The sequence below is a fragment of the Mauremys reevesii genome, linkage group 21 (genome assembly GCF_016161935.1).
Source record: "Mauremys reevesii isolate NIE-2019 linkage group 21, ASM1616193v1, whole genome shotgun sequence".
NCBI classification, from domain to species: Eukaryota; Metazoa; Chordata; order Testudines; family Geoemydidae; genus Mauremys; species Mauremys reevesii.
In genome coordinates this window covers 7859416-7878673 of record NC_052643.1, presented here as the reverse complement: position 1 = coordinate 7878673, position 19258 = coordinate 7859416, and the positions used below count along the sequence as shown (strand labels likewise).

Below are 19258 nucleotides of genomic sequence, written 5' to 3'. Positions count from 1 at the left end.
CTGTATACGCTGCGAGTCAAAGAGCTGAGAACTAAGGGATGCCAAGTGGGAGGTGTTACAAAGGCTGATGAGGATTTTGGTAAAAGGTGGAACCAACGTACTGGCACACAGTCACTTACAAATGCTGGCAGAACCTTGAATCGGAACGAAGTTGGGAAGGGTGACAAGACACGAACTAAGAATTGTTCCCTGCTGTCAGAATTGCTTACAATTGGTACAAATTGATGTAGCTCCATTTGAATTCAATGAAGAGATACCAATTTACACTAGCTGGCAATCTGGCCCATTTAACATAGTCTAGAGTTCATCCCACAGTCTAAATGCAGAACCACTACTGAAGAACTAAACAGTTTGCGCCCTTCGTTGCTAAAATAGGTATCTTAAATTCCTGCTGTATTGTAGGCTGACCCTTCTGGTGCCTGTTGTGGGGTGAAGGAATGAGGCTGTGGATTAGCCCAGGCTGAATACCACCAAATATACAGAGAAAATGATCTGAACTTTTGGATACTTGTCTGAATCAAATTTCTAAAAGATTCAAGACATTGTCACTTCCTCCCCCTCCTTTACCCTTTGAAAATAGTGGGAGGCCTAAGAAGGTCTAAAATTACCAGCCGCATCAAAAATTAAACTCATAAGTCCCACATCCCTTGGGAGGAACACACTGTAGATACAGAACTGTCCTGCTGACTACCTGTAGCATTGTTAACTTTGCATATGTACAGTTTAGGTTGAGCTACCGTACTTTGGCTGGCTCTGTCTCTCCATGACCAAATCTGCATATCATTTGTGAAGCTGTCAGGATGGGCGCACTTGCCAAAAGAGCCCCTAGCAGAATTTTATACTGCTGTGCATGAGAACGCCTACGTTAAACACATGAATCCAGCCAGTTACAGTGCAGGCATATACAATCTCATCTTTGCACAACGTTCAGTGCGATCCTCTAACTAATATTCATCTGCAACACTTGCCTAAATTGTTATGAAATCCTTCACTGTGTCAACAGCGCTGTGATGAAATGTTGGGTGCTATAAAAACATTCTCCATTGTTGTTTCAGCTTGGGACTACAACCCACATTCTTTTGTGGCTGTAATAATTATATAACCAAGACACTTCAGAAACTGGAAGGAACATCAAGTCAAAGTCAGTTCTCCGACTACATCACCCCCAGTCCAGAGACATGGAGCTCGCTTACTCCTTGTTCACAATTGCAGCAGAAATATTGATTGTTTCTTTTACTCTGGTGGCAGCATGGGCAATTTATTATGAGCTCTCCTATTCCAAAATCCCTCCTGGCGTTGAGCAACCTGGAAAGCTTCGCATCCTTCACTGCCTGTTGATTTTTTCACGTGTGCTGGTGAGTTGACGTGGCTTGGAACTGCATTGTCATTTTAGTTTTTGATTGACATGGGAGGGTTGGAGGGGAAGCAGGGGGAAAGTTTTAAAAGTAAATGTTGAGATGTGGTGCGCTCTGCTGAGACAGAAACTAGGAGAGATGGGACAAGTATTTAAGACGAGAAGAAAGGCTGACTTTGAGTTATGGAGCAAATTCCAGTCTTCTCCTGCGGGTGCAGATACGCTCCTGCCAGCAGAATTTGATGACTAAGTTAGGGCTGATCTACACTACGGGGGGAAATTGATCTAAGATACGCAACTTCAGCTACGTGAATAGTGTAGCTGAAGTCGAAGTATCTTAGATCGAATTACCTACCGTCCTCACGGTGCAGGATCGATGTCCGCGGCTCCCCATGTTGACTCCGCTACCGCCGTTCGGGTTGGTGGAGTTCCGGAGTCGACAGGAGCGCGTTCGGGGATCGATCCCCGAGAAATCGATTGCTATCTGCCGATACGGCGGGTAGTCTGGACGTACCTTAGTGTGGCAGAGAATTCAACTCTGAATTCCACTGTCCAGGGACCAGCTAAGATCAAGTCTGTGACTGAGGGAGCTGGAAATCTGCTGCTATGTACATCCTCTGCTACCCCTGCCCTTCAGGGAAGGGGTATCTTAGGGCAACAGCAACTACTGTCCTCAAGGCTGCAAAAAACACCTGTAGACCTGAAGCTGGCCTGACACAGAGGTTTCCTTTCCTTGCTGCTCCATCCTTGTGGAAATACTTAGGGTAGAGCATTCACAAATTCTCTGGGATCTGCAAGGAGATTCATGCAATGCATACTGTTAAGAAGCAACACCTGGCTTTCCACCAAATATATAAATCTCACTGTGTGAAATATTTCTGTGAAACATAACTCAAATAAAAATTGCTTGCAAAACTGAAATGGTTTAACTTTTTTTTTAAAACTGGTTTGTATGGGCTAGCATGCCTTCATGTTCAGAAAGATGTTGCCTTTTCCATAGCTTAGTTGGATTGTTGTGAGCCCACAACTCAAAGTTTAGGTCTGATGTGCCCTTGCATGTTCGTGCAGGTTTGCATATGTTCAGAACTATGTATGGGAATGAAACTCACAAGCTAATAGCAGCCTCAAATGTTTGCAGTAAGTTGGTGTGTTTTGATTGTTCCGTAAGTGGAAAGGTGTAAACTTTTTGCCCCCCCGGCTCACCTACAGCTATTAATTTTCTTATTGTCTAAAACAGTGTTTCCCAAACTTAGGACGTCACTTGTGTAGGAAAAGCCCCTGGCGGGCCGAGCTGGTTTGTTTACCTGCCGCGTCCGCAGGTCCGGCCGATCGCGGCTCCCACTGGCCGCGGTTCGCTGCTCCGGGCCAATGGGAGCTGCTGGAAGCGACGGCCAGTACGTCCCTCGGCCCATGCCGTTTCCAGCAGCTCCCATTGGCCCGGAGCAGCGAACAGCAGCCAGTGGGAGCCGTGATCGGCCGAACCTGCAGACAGGGCAGGTAAACACACCGGCCCGGCCCACCAGGGGCTTTCCCTATAGAAGCAGCATCCCAAGTTTGAGAAACACTGGTCTAAAAGTCCAATGACTTAGCAAATGGCTGTGAATGGACAAAGACTAATTTTGACAACTTTTGAGATCCAAGTTGAACACTTCACACAATTCTAGCGCTTGTGTAATGAGGAGATGATTATTTTATTTCTTGGTTACAGAAATGATAATCAGTTTCCTGTATCTGACGCACAACTGCATTACCAAATTTCTCTTTCTGACAGCTAGTTTTATGGCACAACTTTTTAACAATGGGGATTAGATGGCTCATGGGGATTGGTGATGGAATACAAAGCCTTTTACCTCCAGGTCAACTGTTCAGATTAACCTGTTGTGGCAACCACAATTCACAATAATCTGAAGGCTATTTGGTCATCTATGTTGAAGGAGTTGATGATCTTAGTTCACTTCCTAGTGGACCAATGACCACTATTGGCATGGACTGGAACTTTTGTTAGCATTCTTGGCAAAGGACTTAATAGGCCAGGAGGGCTAAAGCACCCTCTATTTTGAGGCATAAAAACTGGGAGATGTAGGGGTAACTTGCACAGCAACTACCAATGAGGCATTTATTCTGAGGAAAAACAGAGGACTTCCATCTCCAGGCCTATCAACATGGCAACTTTTACCATCAGAGCTGGGGGAAAATTTTCACACGAACAGTATATTCACCAAAAAAAATGGCAGTTTTGGGTAAACCAAAAGTATTCCCAAATTTGACACAAATTCACCAAATAGTTTTGGCCAATTCCCCCCGGATTTAGCTGCCATTCACACAACCAGCAGCAGGTGATGGTGTCCTCCTTGTAGCCCAATTCCTCCTGCTGTCTGATGTGGAGAAGAGATTTGAACTTGGGTCTCCCACATTATGAATGCCTGTGGAGTACCACAGTGAATGACAGTGAATAGCCGTTGGGAGAGGGAAAGAGAGACTGACTCTATAGAGGTGGTTAGACATGCATACATCTGTGGTATGGGAGACCCAAGTTCAAGTCCCTGTTCCAATGGCTGTTTAATAATTTATACACAGTTCAGCAGCTTCATCAACGGAGACAGAGAGACCCACACCAGACTGCCCCATAGCCCAGTAGCTAGGGTACTTTTGTGCCCTGCAGGGAATGCAAATTCAAATCCCTTCTCCACATTAAATGGCGGGAGGAACTGAATACAGGTAGGTGCCCTAACCACTGGACTAAAAGCACCAGCTTTTAAGAAAAGCACCAGCACTGCCTCCTCCTCCAGCCATTTTATGAATTGAACCCTTTAAAAATGCCACCAATAAAATGTTTCAGTCAAACAAGTTTCTTTTGACCTGTAATGGATTTTTTTCAGTTTGCCAAAACCTTTATTTTTAATTTTTCAAAATTGGTTTGACCTGCACCAGTCCCCCACCCCCTGGTTTTTCAGAATGGCCAAAAAAATCAGTTATTTGCCCAGTTCTGATGACCATCACTACATTTACTTGAAACCCTGTTTTATGAGCTCAAAACACTACAGTAAATAGCCACATCTTTATTTGCCCATAGCAAAAAAAACAAAACAAAACAAAAAAAAAAACATTAAGTCCTGTGCACTACCTGCACAGTGGCCAGATCAGGGCCATCTTCAACTAATTTCTGGCCTTCCTTGTTCCAAACAGGGTAAGATTTTGGAGCGCCTCGGTTTCTGCTCTGAGATTGACTTCATCCGCTACACACAAGATGGAAAAAAACCGCGGGAGGACCCCAAACTCTTCATCAAGGATCTGCAGTTTGAGGACGTACCTGTGAGGGTTTACCAGCCTAGAGCACCTTCTGCTGGCCTAAGGAGAGGGGTCATCTACTTGCATGGAGGAGGCTGGATGTTTGGAAGCATTAGTAAGTCATTAAAGGGGGAAAACAAACACTAATAGTATTTAAAACAAATAACTCATCTGAACTGTTTAGAACCTCCGAAAAGGTTCCAGGTCTGTTTCCCATTTCAGGAGAAGTTTTGGACCAGTTCTTATTGTATCCAAATGGAGTTGTGGCTTCCATATTAGTATCGAAATTAATGTACACTGGTTGCTGTTGGTAAAAACAGCTTTCAAATCCAATCTTCTGATGCCTGATGGCCTAATGCCCTGTTTTTATATAAATTTGTGCAACTCCATTGAACTCCGAGGGGAGGATTGAGGTCTGTAATGTTTATTGGTGCCTGTATTTTGGGTGTCCAAGTGATGTTAAAATGTCACATGGAGGGTTTTGTTTTTTGGGGATGGATGGAGAGTTCACAGTAGGTAGAAAAGATTGCCTGTCATAGGCCACCCAAAGCTTTTCTACAAAGATTGGAAGAAACAAAGAAAGAAAATTGGGCTGTATAAGTAGGGGCATTGCCAGCAGATCAAGGGACGTGATCATTCCCCTCTATTCGATATTGGTGAGGCCCCATCTGGAGTACTGTGTCCAGTTTTGGGCCCCACACTACAAGAAGGATGTGGAAAAATTAGAAAGAGTCCAGCGGAGGGCAACAAAAATGATTAGGGGGCTGGAGCTCATGACTTATGAGGAGAGGCTGAGGGAACTGGGATGGTTTAGTCTGCAGAAGAGAAGAATGAGGGGGGATTTGATAGCTACTTTCAACTACCTGAAAGGGGGTTCCAAAGAGGATGGATCTAGATTGTTCTCAGTGGTACCCGATGACAGAACAAGGAGTAATGGTCTCAAGTTGCAGTGCAGGAGGTTTAGGTTGGATATTAGGAAAAACTTTTTCCACTAGGAGGGTGGTGAAGCACTGGAATGGGTTACCTAGGGAGGTGGTGGAATCTCTTTTCTTAGAGGTTTTTAAAGTCAGGCTTGGCGAAACCCTGGCTGGGATGATTTAGTTGGGGATTGGTCCTGCTTTGAGCAGGGGGTTGGACTAGATACCTCCTGAGGTCCCTTCCAACCCTGATATTCTATGACTCTATGATTCTCTAGGAAGTGGATTGTCACAAATTGCTTGGAGGGCTAACACTGGTATCTTTGCCACAAGGAAACTAGCCTCTTGTTTTTTAGAAAACTGAAAATACTCAGGGTAGAGCTGGATGAATAATTGATTTTTTTGGTTCCGCACATTAATTAATTAATTAAAGCCATCAGTTTGGATCAAACTGAGTGGGGGAAAAATGGTGGTGGTGCGTTTTGTTGCCATCCACTTTATAATTTTCAGCCCAGTGGTTAGGACACTCATCTGAGATGTGGCGGACTCAGGCTCAGATCCCTACCCTAGAACAGAGATTTGAAGTTACATCTTTCTTCTCTTAAATACGGGCCTCAACCCCCAGGCTATAGGCTATTCTGGGGCGGGTCTATTTCCACCTCTCCTGGTATAGCTGTTCCACTTTGTATAAAATACTTGAATAGTCACTGGGCCAGAGAGCAAGAGCAAGAATGACGCTATAGCTTGGGGTTAAGGGGGATGTAGCAGGGGGAACACCCAAGTTAAAGTCCTTGTGCCAATTATGTATATAAACTGGAACAGCTGCAACAGAAGAGACAGAGTGCCCCACCCTAGAACAGCCCATAGTCTAGTGATTAGTGCAGTCAGCTGAAAAGATAGAGACCTAGTTTCAGATTGTTGCTCCAGAGCAGTGATTCGAACCTTCATCTCCCACATCCAGATGAGTGCCCTAACCACTGAGCTAAAGGTTATAAGATGGGCAGCAGCACGGCTGTCCCTCAAGTTGTAAACCTAGCCCTCCTCCCCGACATTTTTTTGGCCAAAACTATTTGGTGAATTTCTGCCATATTAGTAAATAGTTTCAGGTCAAACAAAACTGCATTTTTTGGCAAATAAATTACGTCTGAAAATTTTGCCCAGCTCAAACAGATTTTTGACGGGTCTTCAAGCCAGTCTCCACTTTCGCTCACACTTTCAATTGCAGGTTTAATATCATGAGTGCAAATTTAGGGTCCTTTTCAAGAAAATTTAGCCATCACTATCCATTTATTGCTGTAGAAAGGATCAAGAGACCAAATTCTGCCCTCAGTTTCTCCCTTTCAACCCCACTGCCTTCACGGAACAATAGAAAGGTTAGATAAGTACAAGGCAGATTTAGCACAAGCCCATTAGCTGTGTTACAGAATATACATCAATACTGATTGGACCGTCTCAGAGCAGAGTAGCATGATATGGTGTTAAATGTTGATGGCCCATCTGGATTAAGGCTCCCAATGCTGGTGGAGCTGAACAGTAGAAAATTTGTAGAAATCTTCCCTAGTGTATAAAGAACCAACCTGCGCCTACTGTTAAATCAGGAATGGGTGGTATGTGTTATCTGGTTGCAGTGGTAGTCTGAAAATACTGTACCTGAGCTTCTTAGAAAAATGCATGTGAAGGGAAAGGTGAAAAGCATTGCACTTTAACAGTGCCGCAAACAAGTGAAAATGCAGTTCATGAGCTAACAAATACAACTATTTAACTAGCAAAAACAAATAAACCCAAGACAACTAGAAATAGGCCCAAACCAAAACTACGGATTCACCCCACTATTTGGGATGGAAAATTTTGGATCGGGGTCTGGATCAAGAAACAAATGTTCAGCTGGGACTCATCTGAATTTAAGACACTAATTCAGTGCCATTGGAAACATTTGTTTTCAGATTCCTATGACAGAGTGTGCCGCTATATTGCCAGAGAAAGCGAATCAGTGGTGGTGTCTGTTGGGTGAGTTAATCCAGTACAAATGGAGATTATGTACAAGGAGTGGGTACGACAAATATTGCAACCTTGTGCAGTATCTTTGGGGACCGTTGTATTCAATGTTTATGTATTATTGTGTTCTACTTCCTGTGGGAGGGTTACCACAGCTCTTCCAGGAACTAAGAACATTGGGGGTTTTCATACATCAGGTCAGCTGCACCCGGATTTCCCCTCAATAGTCCAGCGAGCGCACCCATTCTCAGGCTTCCACCTCCCCAGCCATTGCCTTTTGTGAATGGAGACCTGGCTCTCCCTCCCTTCTGACTGGGGTATTTTTAGGCTACTCAGCTCCCTGCCTTCACTGTGGCATTCCCAGCAGAGACTGGCTGCCCAAGCACACCTGCTTGCTTTCTCTTCCGAGATGGCTCACGGGGCGACTGCCCATCGTTACAGATATATCACAGCTCTTTTTATGCAAGCCTATTTTATTGGCAAATGCACTACAGAGAAAACCTACTAAAAACAATAAAAACCTACGAGCATACTAACAAGCGTTCTAGACATCAACCCAGTTCTAACATAGACTCCAGCAGGAGCAGTCCTTTAAAACCCCACAAAGGGGGTCTCTTGTCTGGTCCCAACTTGATGCATCTGATGAAGTGGGTTTTAGCCCATGAAAGCTTGTGCTCAAATAAATGTGTTAGTCTCTAAGGTGCCACAAGGACTCCTCATTCTTTTAACTTCATAACAGCATCAGCTCAGAACTAGCGCACTTATCACATTTTACTCCACCCTTTATACAGGTCAGGGTCTTTGATCTGGAGTTTCTAGGAGCAGGTAATTAGTAAACAATGGGTTTTCCTCCCCAGGGCGTACTTCCAAAGGGTGGTTTTGAAGTGGATCATTCGAATTCCCCCTGCTACTTTCTAGAAAACCCACTTGACATGCATTGTTCCAAAAAGCCCTTTGAAGTTCTTAATATCTTCCAGGGATTGCATTAGTCAGTCTCCTAGAGAAGTCACATACATACATTTCCACAATATCACACACTCAGTTGCATTTTTAATTCGATGGATCCCAAAGACGATAAACCTAATTCAACAAGGCCCAACGTAATTCAATAAAGTATATTCAGGATATTGCAGGAAATTGTCAGTCTGTCACAGGGGTGCTTGAGGTAAGTCGCTGAGATGGTAAACAACTCCTAAGAGGTACCACCTCTGGGTTGGTTTGAAAGTTCTGGTTGAAATTGGATTTTCCAGAGACCGAGAGACAAAAAAAGCGCTTTTGGTATTAAAAAGCTAAGCTTGAATGGATACAGGTCTTCCTCTTGATTCAGCAAATGGACAGGATTTTTGGTCTTAGTACGGCGTTGGAGAAAAAGCCACACGGGGCTGGCCATCAGGTAGACTGGCTTGCTAGGGAGATCACGGTGTATGTCAGGGGGCTATGGAGCCTTGTCAGACTCCTGGTCAGAAGGGAGTGGGACACAGGTCCTTGCCCAGGGACAGATGACAAATAGAGACCTGAATGGGCAGTCCTGGAGTGGACCATGGAAGTGGGATACAAACGCAGTTACCCTGAAACTGTGACAGAGAGTTTAGAATTGGCACGTTGAACTTTCAGGAATATGTCTTTATTGGACAACTGCTTGTCCAGCATGAAAACAGCTCACCAAAAGGCCCAGATTTACATTCTGCACTGTACCCCATTTTCCTCCGTGCTGCGATGATGCCAGGCCTGCCCTGTGTCACAAACTAGTCATCCCACTACCCTACAACCCAGTTATGGTTCCTGCCATGAAAACATATTTTTTTCCTTTGCATTTAATCCAATATTTACTATGGTTTTTGCAGACCCAAGAAATAGTTTATACATGGTATGCAAATATTATTGAGAAAGTCACACAAGGTTATGCTGTAGAATGAACAAAAGGGTGTCTGAACACACATCTAATGTCCTCTACCCTTTTTTGTGATGGCATGTGCTTCAAGCCTGTGGAAAGCAGACATTGCAATAGGAGACTCTTCCTCAGGGTTACTTTGTTTGGGATATGTTTTTATATTACGTATACCATTAAATTACGACAGACCATGCATCATTTTCCTATTTACAATACACAAAAGGTGCATGCCCCTCTGAAATGCCTCTGTCTCTTGCATCATAACTGCTAACGTAATTGTTTCCTGTTTAGGAACGACTCACCCCATTTTATTATGAGTGAACTATTTATTCTTCATTTGCATTTTCTGTCAAAAATCTCTCCTTGTCCAACCTATTGCAGCAGAGTTAAGAGACGTGTCTACCTCTTTCTCTTCATATGTCCCTCTCTGAAGTTTCTCATGTTGGGAGGTAGATACTTGGCATTTTCAGTACCCCAGACTAATGTTAGGGAACATATCTACTTGTCGCACCCTGTATGCCTCCTACTGGCTATGCTCCACCTTTTATAAATACTTCCTGTTTCCTCCATTCCCTGTCTCCTTCACTCCCACATTGGTGACCTTCTTTCATGCCACTCATAACTTAATCACAGGCTCCAAATTAATGTTTATCAAGAGACAAATTAAGGCCTCTTTAAAATCTTGGCCCCATGTATTTTAAAATATTTACTATATTCACAGTTAGTGTTGGGATCCTTGATTGATTGGTCCTTTCTCTGAAGCAGTCTGTGTCTCATAAAGAGAGCTGATCATTTTTTAGTTCTGATTGTTTTCTGCTATTAAGTGGAGCCCATTCCTGAGAGAAGACTCTCTATTGAAATTTGAACAGTTGCAATAAGATTGCAACTTATATAAAGGAAATGCTTCCTGCCCACAGAGTACTTATTTATCTTTTGGCATAATAGTAATAATTATTATTACTAAATAGCACACTTAATAATAACAACCGTGTACAGCTCAATGAAGAAAAATGCAAACGAATGACGAAGCCAGGGTACTTTTTAGACGCCAATAGCCATTTTGAAGAGCACATCCATACAGCTTAGAGTGAAGAACAAAGCTGCACTTAACATTAAACTCACTATGAAAGGTTTCCCCAACTCCTTCCAGGTCAGGATATTAAAAATTTTCCAGAGTGTGCACCCTGGGAGAGGAATGGTAGAGGCAGGGCTGGCTCCAGGCACCAGTGAAGGAAGCAGGTGCTTGGGGCGGCACGTCTGGATCTTCGGTCCCTCTTTTCCTCTTAGAGCTGCCGCCGAAGAGGAAGAGAGGGAACGGCACGATTGAGCTCCCGCCAAAGATCGGCTTTATCTTTTCCCCCCCTCTCCCCCCCTGCTTTGCCGCTTGGGGCGGCCAAAAAGCTGGAGCCGGCCCTGGGTAAAGGGATGGAAGAGCAGAAGAAAAAAAAATGACTATAAATAGAAAATAGTTAGTGTTGACCCTCCTCTCCCAATTATTGTCTTTCCTTGCTCACGGGTCGCAAATATCAAATTAAAAAACAAACAGAATATTAGAGGCATCTAAAAAGGATGCTCTTTCTGTAAGAGAATTCCACCACCAAGAATGAAGAATGTTGAAAGAAAATTTTAAATTATTATGACTTATGTAGATTACAGTTGTGCCTAGAGAACTTAGGTGAGATCTGCACTGCATGGTAGTAGATATAGTAGAACCCGCTGTGAGGAGCAGTCCCAGCTTTTCAGAGCCTCCAATCTAAATAGATAGAGCTATATGACTAACCGATTTTTCAGTTCAGTAGCTGAACTAAGTGATTTTAAAAATTGTTTTGGTTTCACCCAAAACAAAAATTTTCTGGTGAATCCTCAGACAAACAAAAACAAAAACACTCCGCAAAAATGTCATTTCAGTTTGAACAAAATGTTTCATTTCACCCGAAACCAAATGTTTAGGTTTTTTTATTTTAACCCCCCCACCACCTTTTTAAAAATAAAATTGACTTAAAATTCAAACAAAAATCATTTTGAATTGAAAAAAATCAAAACGTTTTTTTTTAAAACATTGAAACAAAAACATTTTGATTATTTTCGCCACCTGAAACGATTTGCGAATTCAGTACAAAATTTGCAGAATGTTTTGGACAAACAATCTGCATTTTTAGGTGAAAAAAAGTTTTGTCTGAAAAATTTCAACCGGCACTCTGAACAGACAGAGCAGTCAAAGCGCGTGAGGGAAACAGAGGCACAGTTAGATGAAGAAGCTTGTTGCAAGGTGAGTGACAGGCCTAGGAATAGAACTGTCCCTCCCAAACCCCAGTCTCTGCTGCCTCTCCAATAATCAATGTCTCCAACATTGTAGGTATCGTTTGGCTCCTGAGCACAAGTATCCATCTCAATTTAGGGACTGTCTCACTGCCAGCACACACTTTATGAAGACTGCAGAAGACTATGGGGTGGATTCTGCCTGTGTTATCATTAGTGGGGACAGTGTTGGAGGCACTCTTGCTGCTGCTGTTTGCCAAGCATTAGTGAGCAGATCGAATTTTCCAAAGCCACTTGCTCAGATTTTGATCTATCCAGGCCTTCAGGCAATAGATTTTTATTTGCCTTCATATCAGCAAAACTGTGCAGTGCCCATCCTGTACCGAGAGCACGTTATCAGCTGTTGTCTGAAGTATCTGGAGAAGGACGTCTCAGTATTGGAAAATGTCATAGAGGGGTCCCATGTTCCTCTGGACATGAAACTGAAGTATGGGAGATGGATAAATCCAGACAATATCCCTGAGGAGTTTAAGATCAGAAGCTACAAACCACATTTGCCCACTTCATACTCAGATGAAGTCTATGAGGTGGCTAAACCAGCTTTAGAGACAACTTTTTCACCTCTTCTGGCTGAAGATTCCATTGTCAGCCAACTCCCCCTGTCTTATATTTTAACCTGTGAATACGATGTGCTTCGGGATGATGGACTGCTCTACAAGAAACGGTTAGAAGACAGTGGCGTCCCTGTGACTTGGTACCATGTTAAAGATGGCTTCCATGGAGTGGTTAGCCTATTTGATTCTGGGATTCTATCATTTCGCTCTGGTAAAAAAGCAATGGATAACATTGTAAACTTTTTAAAAAGCTTATGAAAACTGTTTTAAAATGTTTTTATATATTTTAAAGTCTATATTTATACCAAGTTTCTGGAAGTCTGGATCAAAAAATTACTATGACAGGATTAGGGGTCTGTGGCTTTGATTCTGTTCTCGTGTTTTAGTTGCGGGGGGAAGGGGCAAAATAAACAGGCCTCCTTTTAAGGCTTATTGGGTTCACATTCTATAAGAATACAGAGTATTGTACATTTGTCTTTTGTTCAGTTTTGATTCCCAGACTGGAGTAATAATTTCTTTTGTCCTTTTAAATGATTAGCAATTTTAATAACTAATTAAACAATGCTTTCAGGAGTACAATAGAAAAAGAAACACACAATGCAAAGCAGTACCATAAATAAATACACTTCAAATAGGAGCCATTTTTTGGTCACTCCGCCACTGCTGTGTGATACCTATTGTAACGGTTCTCAGGATACCCAGGTCTGTGAATCCCTGCCTCTGGTGAGAGGTAGCCTTACCCTTGTTGACTGGGTATCAGCACCCTAACACCATCAGCCTTTCAGCCACTCAAGCACTCCCCTTTGGGCTATGCCAGCCTTGTCTTTGCCTTGCAGGTTCACAGTAGCTGCACCTGTGTCTCCGAGTCTCCTTCAATCATTCCCCTGTGATATCCAGCCCCTGACACTGGCTACTCACAGAAGTCCCAGATCCTCTGCCCGAAAGGAGCAGTGTACCCCAGTTTACTAGTTTTACCTTAAACCACTGCTCCTGTAAACCACACAGCACTTCTGAGCAACTTTTAATAAAACAAACATAGGTTTCTTTAAGAAATAATAGAGATTCAACTTGGAACAAGAGAGAGTGGTGGAAACAAAATGATTACAAGACAAAACAAAATCATGGAATGTGAACTAGGGCCTACACTTGTTAACAGTTGCCTTACCTGTCTAATCAACTAGGTTTTTCCTCCAAAGTCAGAGCTGTGGCAGAGCTGGCTGGCTTTACAGGAACCAGAATCCAAACTTTCATGGAGACATCCCCACTCCACAAAATGTTTCCTCAGTGAATGAATCTGGAGTGCCTCTACCCATTCTGTATGATACCAAAAAAGTCTTTTGTCTTTATTCATACACAGGGCGATCCCCTGCCTCTTGAAATGTTTCTTTTTTTACCTCCAAGTAGTATTTGATTGTTTGCAGTTGTCCCTGCTGGTTTTCCATTGATAGTCTTGGGATGGAGCAAGGCTAGACCACTGAGCTTTACATTACATCATTGGCTAATTGGATAGGGGTGACCACTCCCTCCTGCTTGAACGGGCCATCACTGAGACGTATTACCCCTTAGTGGCAAATTTTTACATCCAAGACCTTAAAGCAGATTTTCAACTTAGTTACGTTATTCTTTGAATAGTGCCCGTACACACGTTTCACAATGATTATGAGCCTTGATGAGTTGTGAGCTTTCTGTAGATACCTTACATGTATCTTTATAAATAAATACCCTGCAAGACACGTGTTTGGTATAGTGAGTTTGCTAGGTTTGAGACAAAGACTGTTTGCGAAGAACAGAAGACCTTTGCCAAGGGGCTTCTGTGTCACACCTATCATATAGGTGAATGTTTTACTGCAATTTCAGATTTACAAAAATACGTATCAGAACATGTAAATTCTAGTCCTCAAAATGGCAAAAGACACGTACAGAAAGTTAGCCTCAAAAGTGCAGAACTCATAAAATCCCAGCCTCAAGACCACAAAAGTCTATAGAATTATTATTAGGAGAGTATATAGACTTATGCAATAAACAGGGCTCAAAATACATGTATACATGTATCAGTGCAAAAATACATGTAGAAACATGCAGTAAAGCAGCCTCAGCATTACAAAAATACATAGAAGAGCACACCCAACCATAGTCTGAAAATCCTGCTCAGCTCCTTGTAGGGGAGACCCACTAGGGTCTTTGTGACTTTGGGGATGGAAGGACCCTCAGATACTTAGGAAATGAACAATAGCCAAACTCTCTGCAGGAAGGTTCTGACGGGTTATAATTTCACTCCAAGAGGTCCCGCAAGAGGCTTTTGTGGAGGTATCCAGGGCTGTGAGGCGCCTCCCTACCACCTTCCCGTAGTGTAGAGAAGCCTTGTCTGTGCCTGCCAGAGTTAGCTCTCTGACTCCACGGGTAGGGTTGCCAACTTTCTAATCACACAAGACCGAACACCCTACCCCCACCTCTTCCCTGAGGCCCTTCCCCACCCCTTCCCTTAGGCGCCGCCCCCACTCACTACATTCCCTCTCCCTCAATGGCTCACTTTCCCTCACCCACCCTCACTCACTTTCACTGGGCTGGGGCAGGGGCTTGGGGTGTGGGAGGGGGTGAGGGCTCTAACTGAGGGTGCAGGCTCTGGGGTGGGGACAGAAATGAGGGGTTCAGGGTGCAGAAGGGGGGGTCCGGGTTGGGGAAGGGAGTTGGGGTGCAGGAGGGGGTGAGGGCTCCAGCTCGGGGGGTGCAGGCTTTGGAGTGGGGCTGGGGATGAGGGGTGCAGGAGGGCTCCAGGCTAGGGGTGGAGCTGAGGGATTCGGTGTGCAGGAAGGGGCTGTGGGTTGAGGCAGGGGGTTAGGAGGGGGTATGGGCTCTGGGCTGGGGGTGCGGGCTCTGGGCTGGAGCCAGGGATGAGGGATTTAGGGTGCAGGAGAGGGCTCCAGGCTGGGGGGGTGGAGCTGAGGGATTCAGATTACAGGAGGGGGCTGTAGGTTGAGGCAGGGGGTGGGATGCAGGAGGTGGACCCCCTGCCTAGGAGCCTGACCTGCTGGCCACTTCCGGGGTGCAGTGTGCTCCCAGGACAGGTAGGCACTTAGTTCTGCAACACCACCGACTGGATTTTTACTGGCCTTGTCAGCGGTGCTGCCCAGGGCTGCCTGGGTCTCTTTTCAACTGGGCATTCTGGTCGAAAACTGGACACTTGGCAACCCTAGCTACGGGCCCCAGGCAACATAAACATTCCCCTCTAGGCCTATGCAGGCCCTGTTCTCTCTACAGGTCAGCGATAGGCACACTCCAACCCCAAAGTCCTCCAAGCATCTGCCTGGAGCGCCCAGCCCCGGTCCACTGGACAGTCACAGTACTCACAGATTCACTGCTTCCAAAGCAGGACACCCCAGCGAACCAGTTTCACCTCGGATCATTGTTCTGCTTCACACACAGCTCCTAGGCAGGGGCGGCTCTAGGCACCAGCGGGCCAAGCGCCCGCTTGGGGCGGCATCCTGGGGAGGGCGGCATTTGGCTCCGGTGGAGCTCCCGCCGGCATGCCTGCGGCAGGTCCACCGGAGCCCGGGACGAGCGGACCTGCCGCAGTCATGCCTGCGGCGGGTCCCGTCTTCCCGCGGCTCTCCGGTTGAGCTCCGCAGGCATGACTGCGGCAGGTCCGCTCGTCCGGGCTCCGGTGGACCTGCCGCAGGCATGCCGGCGGAGCTCCACCGGAGCCAATTGACGCCCTCCCCTGGATGCCGGAGCCGCGGGAAGAGGGGACCCGCCGCGGGACTGGGGAAGGGCGGCGCAGCGCTCCGCGCTGCTTGGGGCAGCCTACTTTGTAGAGCCGCCCCTGCTCCTAGGTATGTTTATAGTGCAGACAAGTACAAGCTGATTTAACAAAGTAGAGAGATTCAAGTCAGAGCAGGTAGAAGTATTGGAAACAGATGGTGACATAGAAAATCAAATCAAATGCAAAGAGGCATACATTATGAGGCACACAATACACAATGACCAGATTGGAAATAAGCGTCTGTTACCCCCTGCCTGAAATGAAACTGTCTGAGAATGTCACCTCCTGGTTACCTGCCTTAAGAACAACATTTTCAGGATAGACACAAAGCTCCTTAAATATTGTCTGAACATACATTTTGCAGCGATTATGTTGACCAGTGGGTAGATACATCATGTGCCACCCTTTAGTGAATTATTATGCATATATCTGACCCACGTGATCCTTGGAAAATCCTATGCACCTCCTCTATACTCTGCAAGTTGGCATCAAAAAGAGATCACTTCTCTCTCTTTACTCCCCCTGCCCCTAGGGAACGGGAAGAGAGCCACAAGGGGCCTCCTTCTCCCTCTCCTAGAAATGGGAGAGTCACATAATTAATTCCTCGAGAAAAACAAACATCAGCTACATTTGGTATCAGAATATGACGGAGTATTTTCAGCTGATGCTTAGTGAGCAGGCATTTAGGTTTCCCATTCTCACATCTGCTGCTGTTCAGAACAACTGACCAGCACAGCCAGCACATAACCTTTGAACCAAACAGCCAGAAAAAACATTTATACCGTGACTCTTACAGTGTAAGTGCAGCAGAGTTCTACTACAGTAAGGTCAGTGCAGCAGTTTTTAGCCTGAAAACTATCATATTAAAAGTAGACGACATAATAAAACTACCTTTTTTTTCAGATGACATGATGGACACTGCAAATGGTACATTTATCTGAAAGCTACATTATTCCAGATAAGTACTAGAGTAAAGCTATGCACTGGTTCTCTTGCATAGAGGTTTTACTAGTATATTAACACCTGTAATTATTAAATCAAACTATAGGGCCACATTCTGTTTTCACATGCAATGTCTCAGCTGTATTGCTAGCACTAACTCATATGCACACTGATCAGAGCCCGGAGCAGGTCCTGGGTGCATATTTATGTATCTGTTTACAAGAATTAATTGTATCTTTAGGGAAAAAGAAGCCAAACAAACAGGAAAACCAGATTAAAACATGACAGAAATGAACAACAACACTTACCAGCTGGAAAAAAGGGAAATGAAGCAAGCAGCAGCCACTTGCAAAACAGCCACTTTAGGGCTACAGAAGCTTGTCTCTGCCAAATTTAAAGGGACAGCTCCCAGAAAAGGATGCTGGGAAAGGGTTTTTGTTATGAGCTGGGTTAAACCTTGCCATGGGTTGAGTTAAAATCTCAGTAAAAACTCATATATGAACATGTCCTCTATTTAAGAGAGTTGTGAGACAGGTAAGGGATCATACCTAAAGCAAGGTAGAGTCTGTTTGAAAACTAGGGACTGGAGGGCAAAGGGGGCAGAGGTGTGTATTGTAACCAGGTGGGGCTGGGTGTATCTGTCAGAGAAGACAGACACACAGGCCCAAATTCTCAAAGGTATTTAGGCTTGTAGTTCCCAATGATTTCAGCAGGAGATAGGCACCTAAGGTACCTTTGAGGAACTGGCTGACAGAGACAACTGGAAAAAATCTGAGTAGAAGCCTGTAAGCACAGCATGGCCCAGGACCCTAGAGAGAGGGCCTACGTCACGGTGCTGGTTGAAAAGAAGCACTCCTTTTGCTTTCCGTTCCCCCTGCATTTGCAGAAGCAAGCCTTTGTATATTCCTTGTAAATAAGCAAGATGGCATTAAATAAAATACCAGACTCCGTCATTAGTTCCTGCTCCCAGCTGGAACATCCTGAGGGCTACTTTGACTAGCCTCTTGCATCAAAAAAGGGTAATAACTCTATGGTGACCAGATAGCAAGTGTAAAATATCAGGATGGGGGTGGGGGGTAATAGGAGCCTATGTAAGAAAAAGACCCAAAAATCGGGACTGTCCCTATAAAATTGGGACCTCTGGTCACCCTAAGTAACTCCTGTAAGACAGTGAGCCTCCAGTGCTGTGTCTCAGCAGGGGTGAATCAGTCACTAAGAGAGGTTCTTTGAGGGAAGAGGGCTGCTTTTCTTTCTCACTCTCATAACCATTGCAGTTATATGTGCTATGACACGGTATTGCCGAATAAAGGATTTGCTCTCTGGAAGTTTGGAACGTTTCACTTATTCATACTCCTATGCACCCTTTTCTCTTCCAGACCTTGGTTCTGGTTGGAGGCCTAATTAAACTCTTAAATCGGACCTTTTTTTTGCATCCACTTCTACCTTAAAATGTCAGGGGGCTTTTCTATTATGGCTCAGTAAATTAATACTAGATTTAATATGCTGAAGCCAAAATTACAGCACTGTCTGTGACAATGTTTTACTAAAGCAAGTAAATTACCTTGTAATCACATGTGTTTGCACTGTGAGCATTTTAAATAAAGCTGACTATTTTGCTGTTAAAAAAAAAAAAGACGGATTTGATCAAAAATATTTTTCTCTGTCTGGAATGCTGCTAAGATTACATTTCCATAGGAACTAGTGAGATGTCGCCATGTAGAAGATCATTATTTGTAGTAACCTCATAACGGTCTGAAAGCATATGAACAAAGGGAAAGAATAATGTCCTTGAGCTGAAAACTTAAGGTCTAGATGGCACAAGTTGTTCTATGCACAAGGCCCCCTTGACTTCAGTGGGAACTTGCAAAATTGGGCTCTAAATCTGCAGAGATATCATTATTATGTTGCTATGAAATAAATATGAAATAACAGAGTGCTATGGTAGTAACTAAAGTCAGACACAGAGCTAGCGTGCCACCCTATCCAAAGCTGCCAGAGCATAACACGATCCTACTTCTGTGAAAAGAGCATTCTGTACAGGCAGCGGGCTGGAGGGCTGGGATTGGAGGAAGCTTTAGAGAGTAGAGATGCAATAGTCAAGGCAGGAGGAGATGAAGGCCCCAAACCGCAAAGGGAGTTAGGTGTTGCAATGGAGCAGCATTGCATCACCTAACATTTAGGTGCCTAGAAAATCACAGGAACACCACAAGGCTTGAATTTGGTGCCCAGGCTCTCTGC

The 19258-nt window shown here is 44.5% G+C and overlaps 2 protein-coding genes across 3 annotated transcripts in view; one reads left to right on the top strand and one right to left on the bottom strand.

Moving 5' to 3' along the window:
- DHRS3 (dehydrogenase/reductase 3) overlaps nt 1–19258 on the bottom strand; it is a 136231-nt gene that overhangs the window by 106352 nt on the left and 10621 nt on the right. The gene's annotated exons all lie outside the window — the stretch shown is intronic.
- On the top strand, nt 1179–12579 carry LOC120387750 (arylacetamide deacetylase-like 4). The gene is made up of 4 exons (XM_039508838.1): nt 1179–1355; nt 4541–4757; nt 7503–7566; nt 11802–12579. Exons 1-4 carry the CDS (start codon nt 1179–1181, stop codon nt 12574–12576), a joined length of 1233 nt encoding a protein of 410 aa, XP_039364772.1. The 3' UTR covers nt 12577–12579.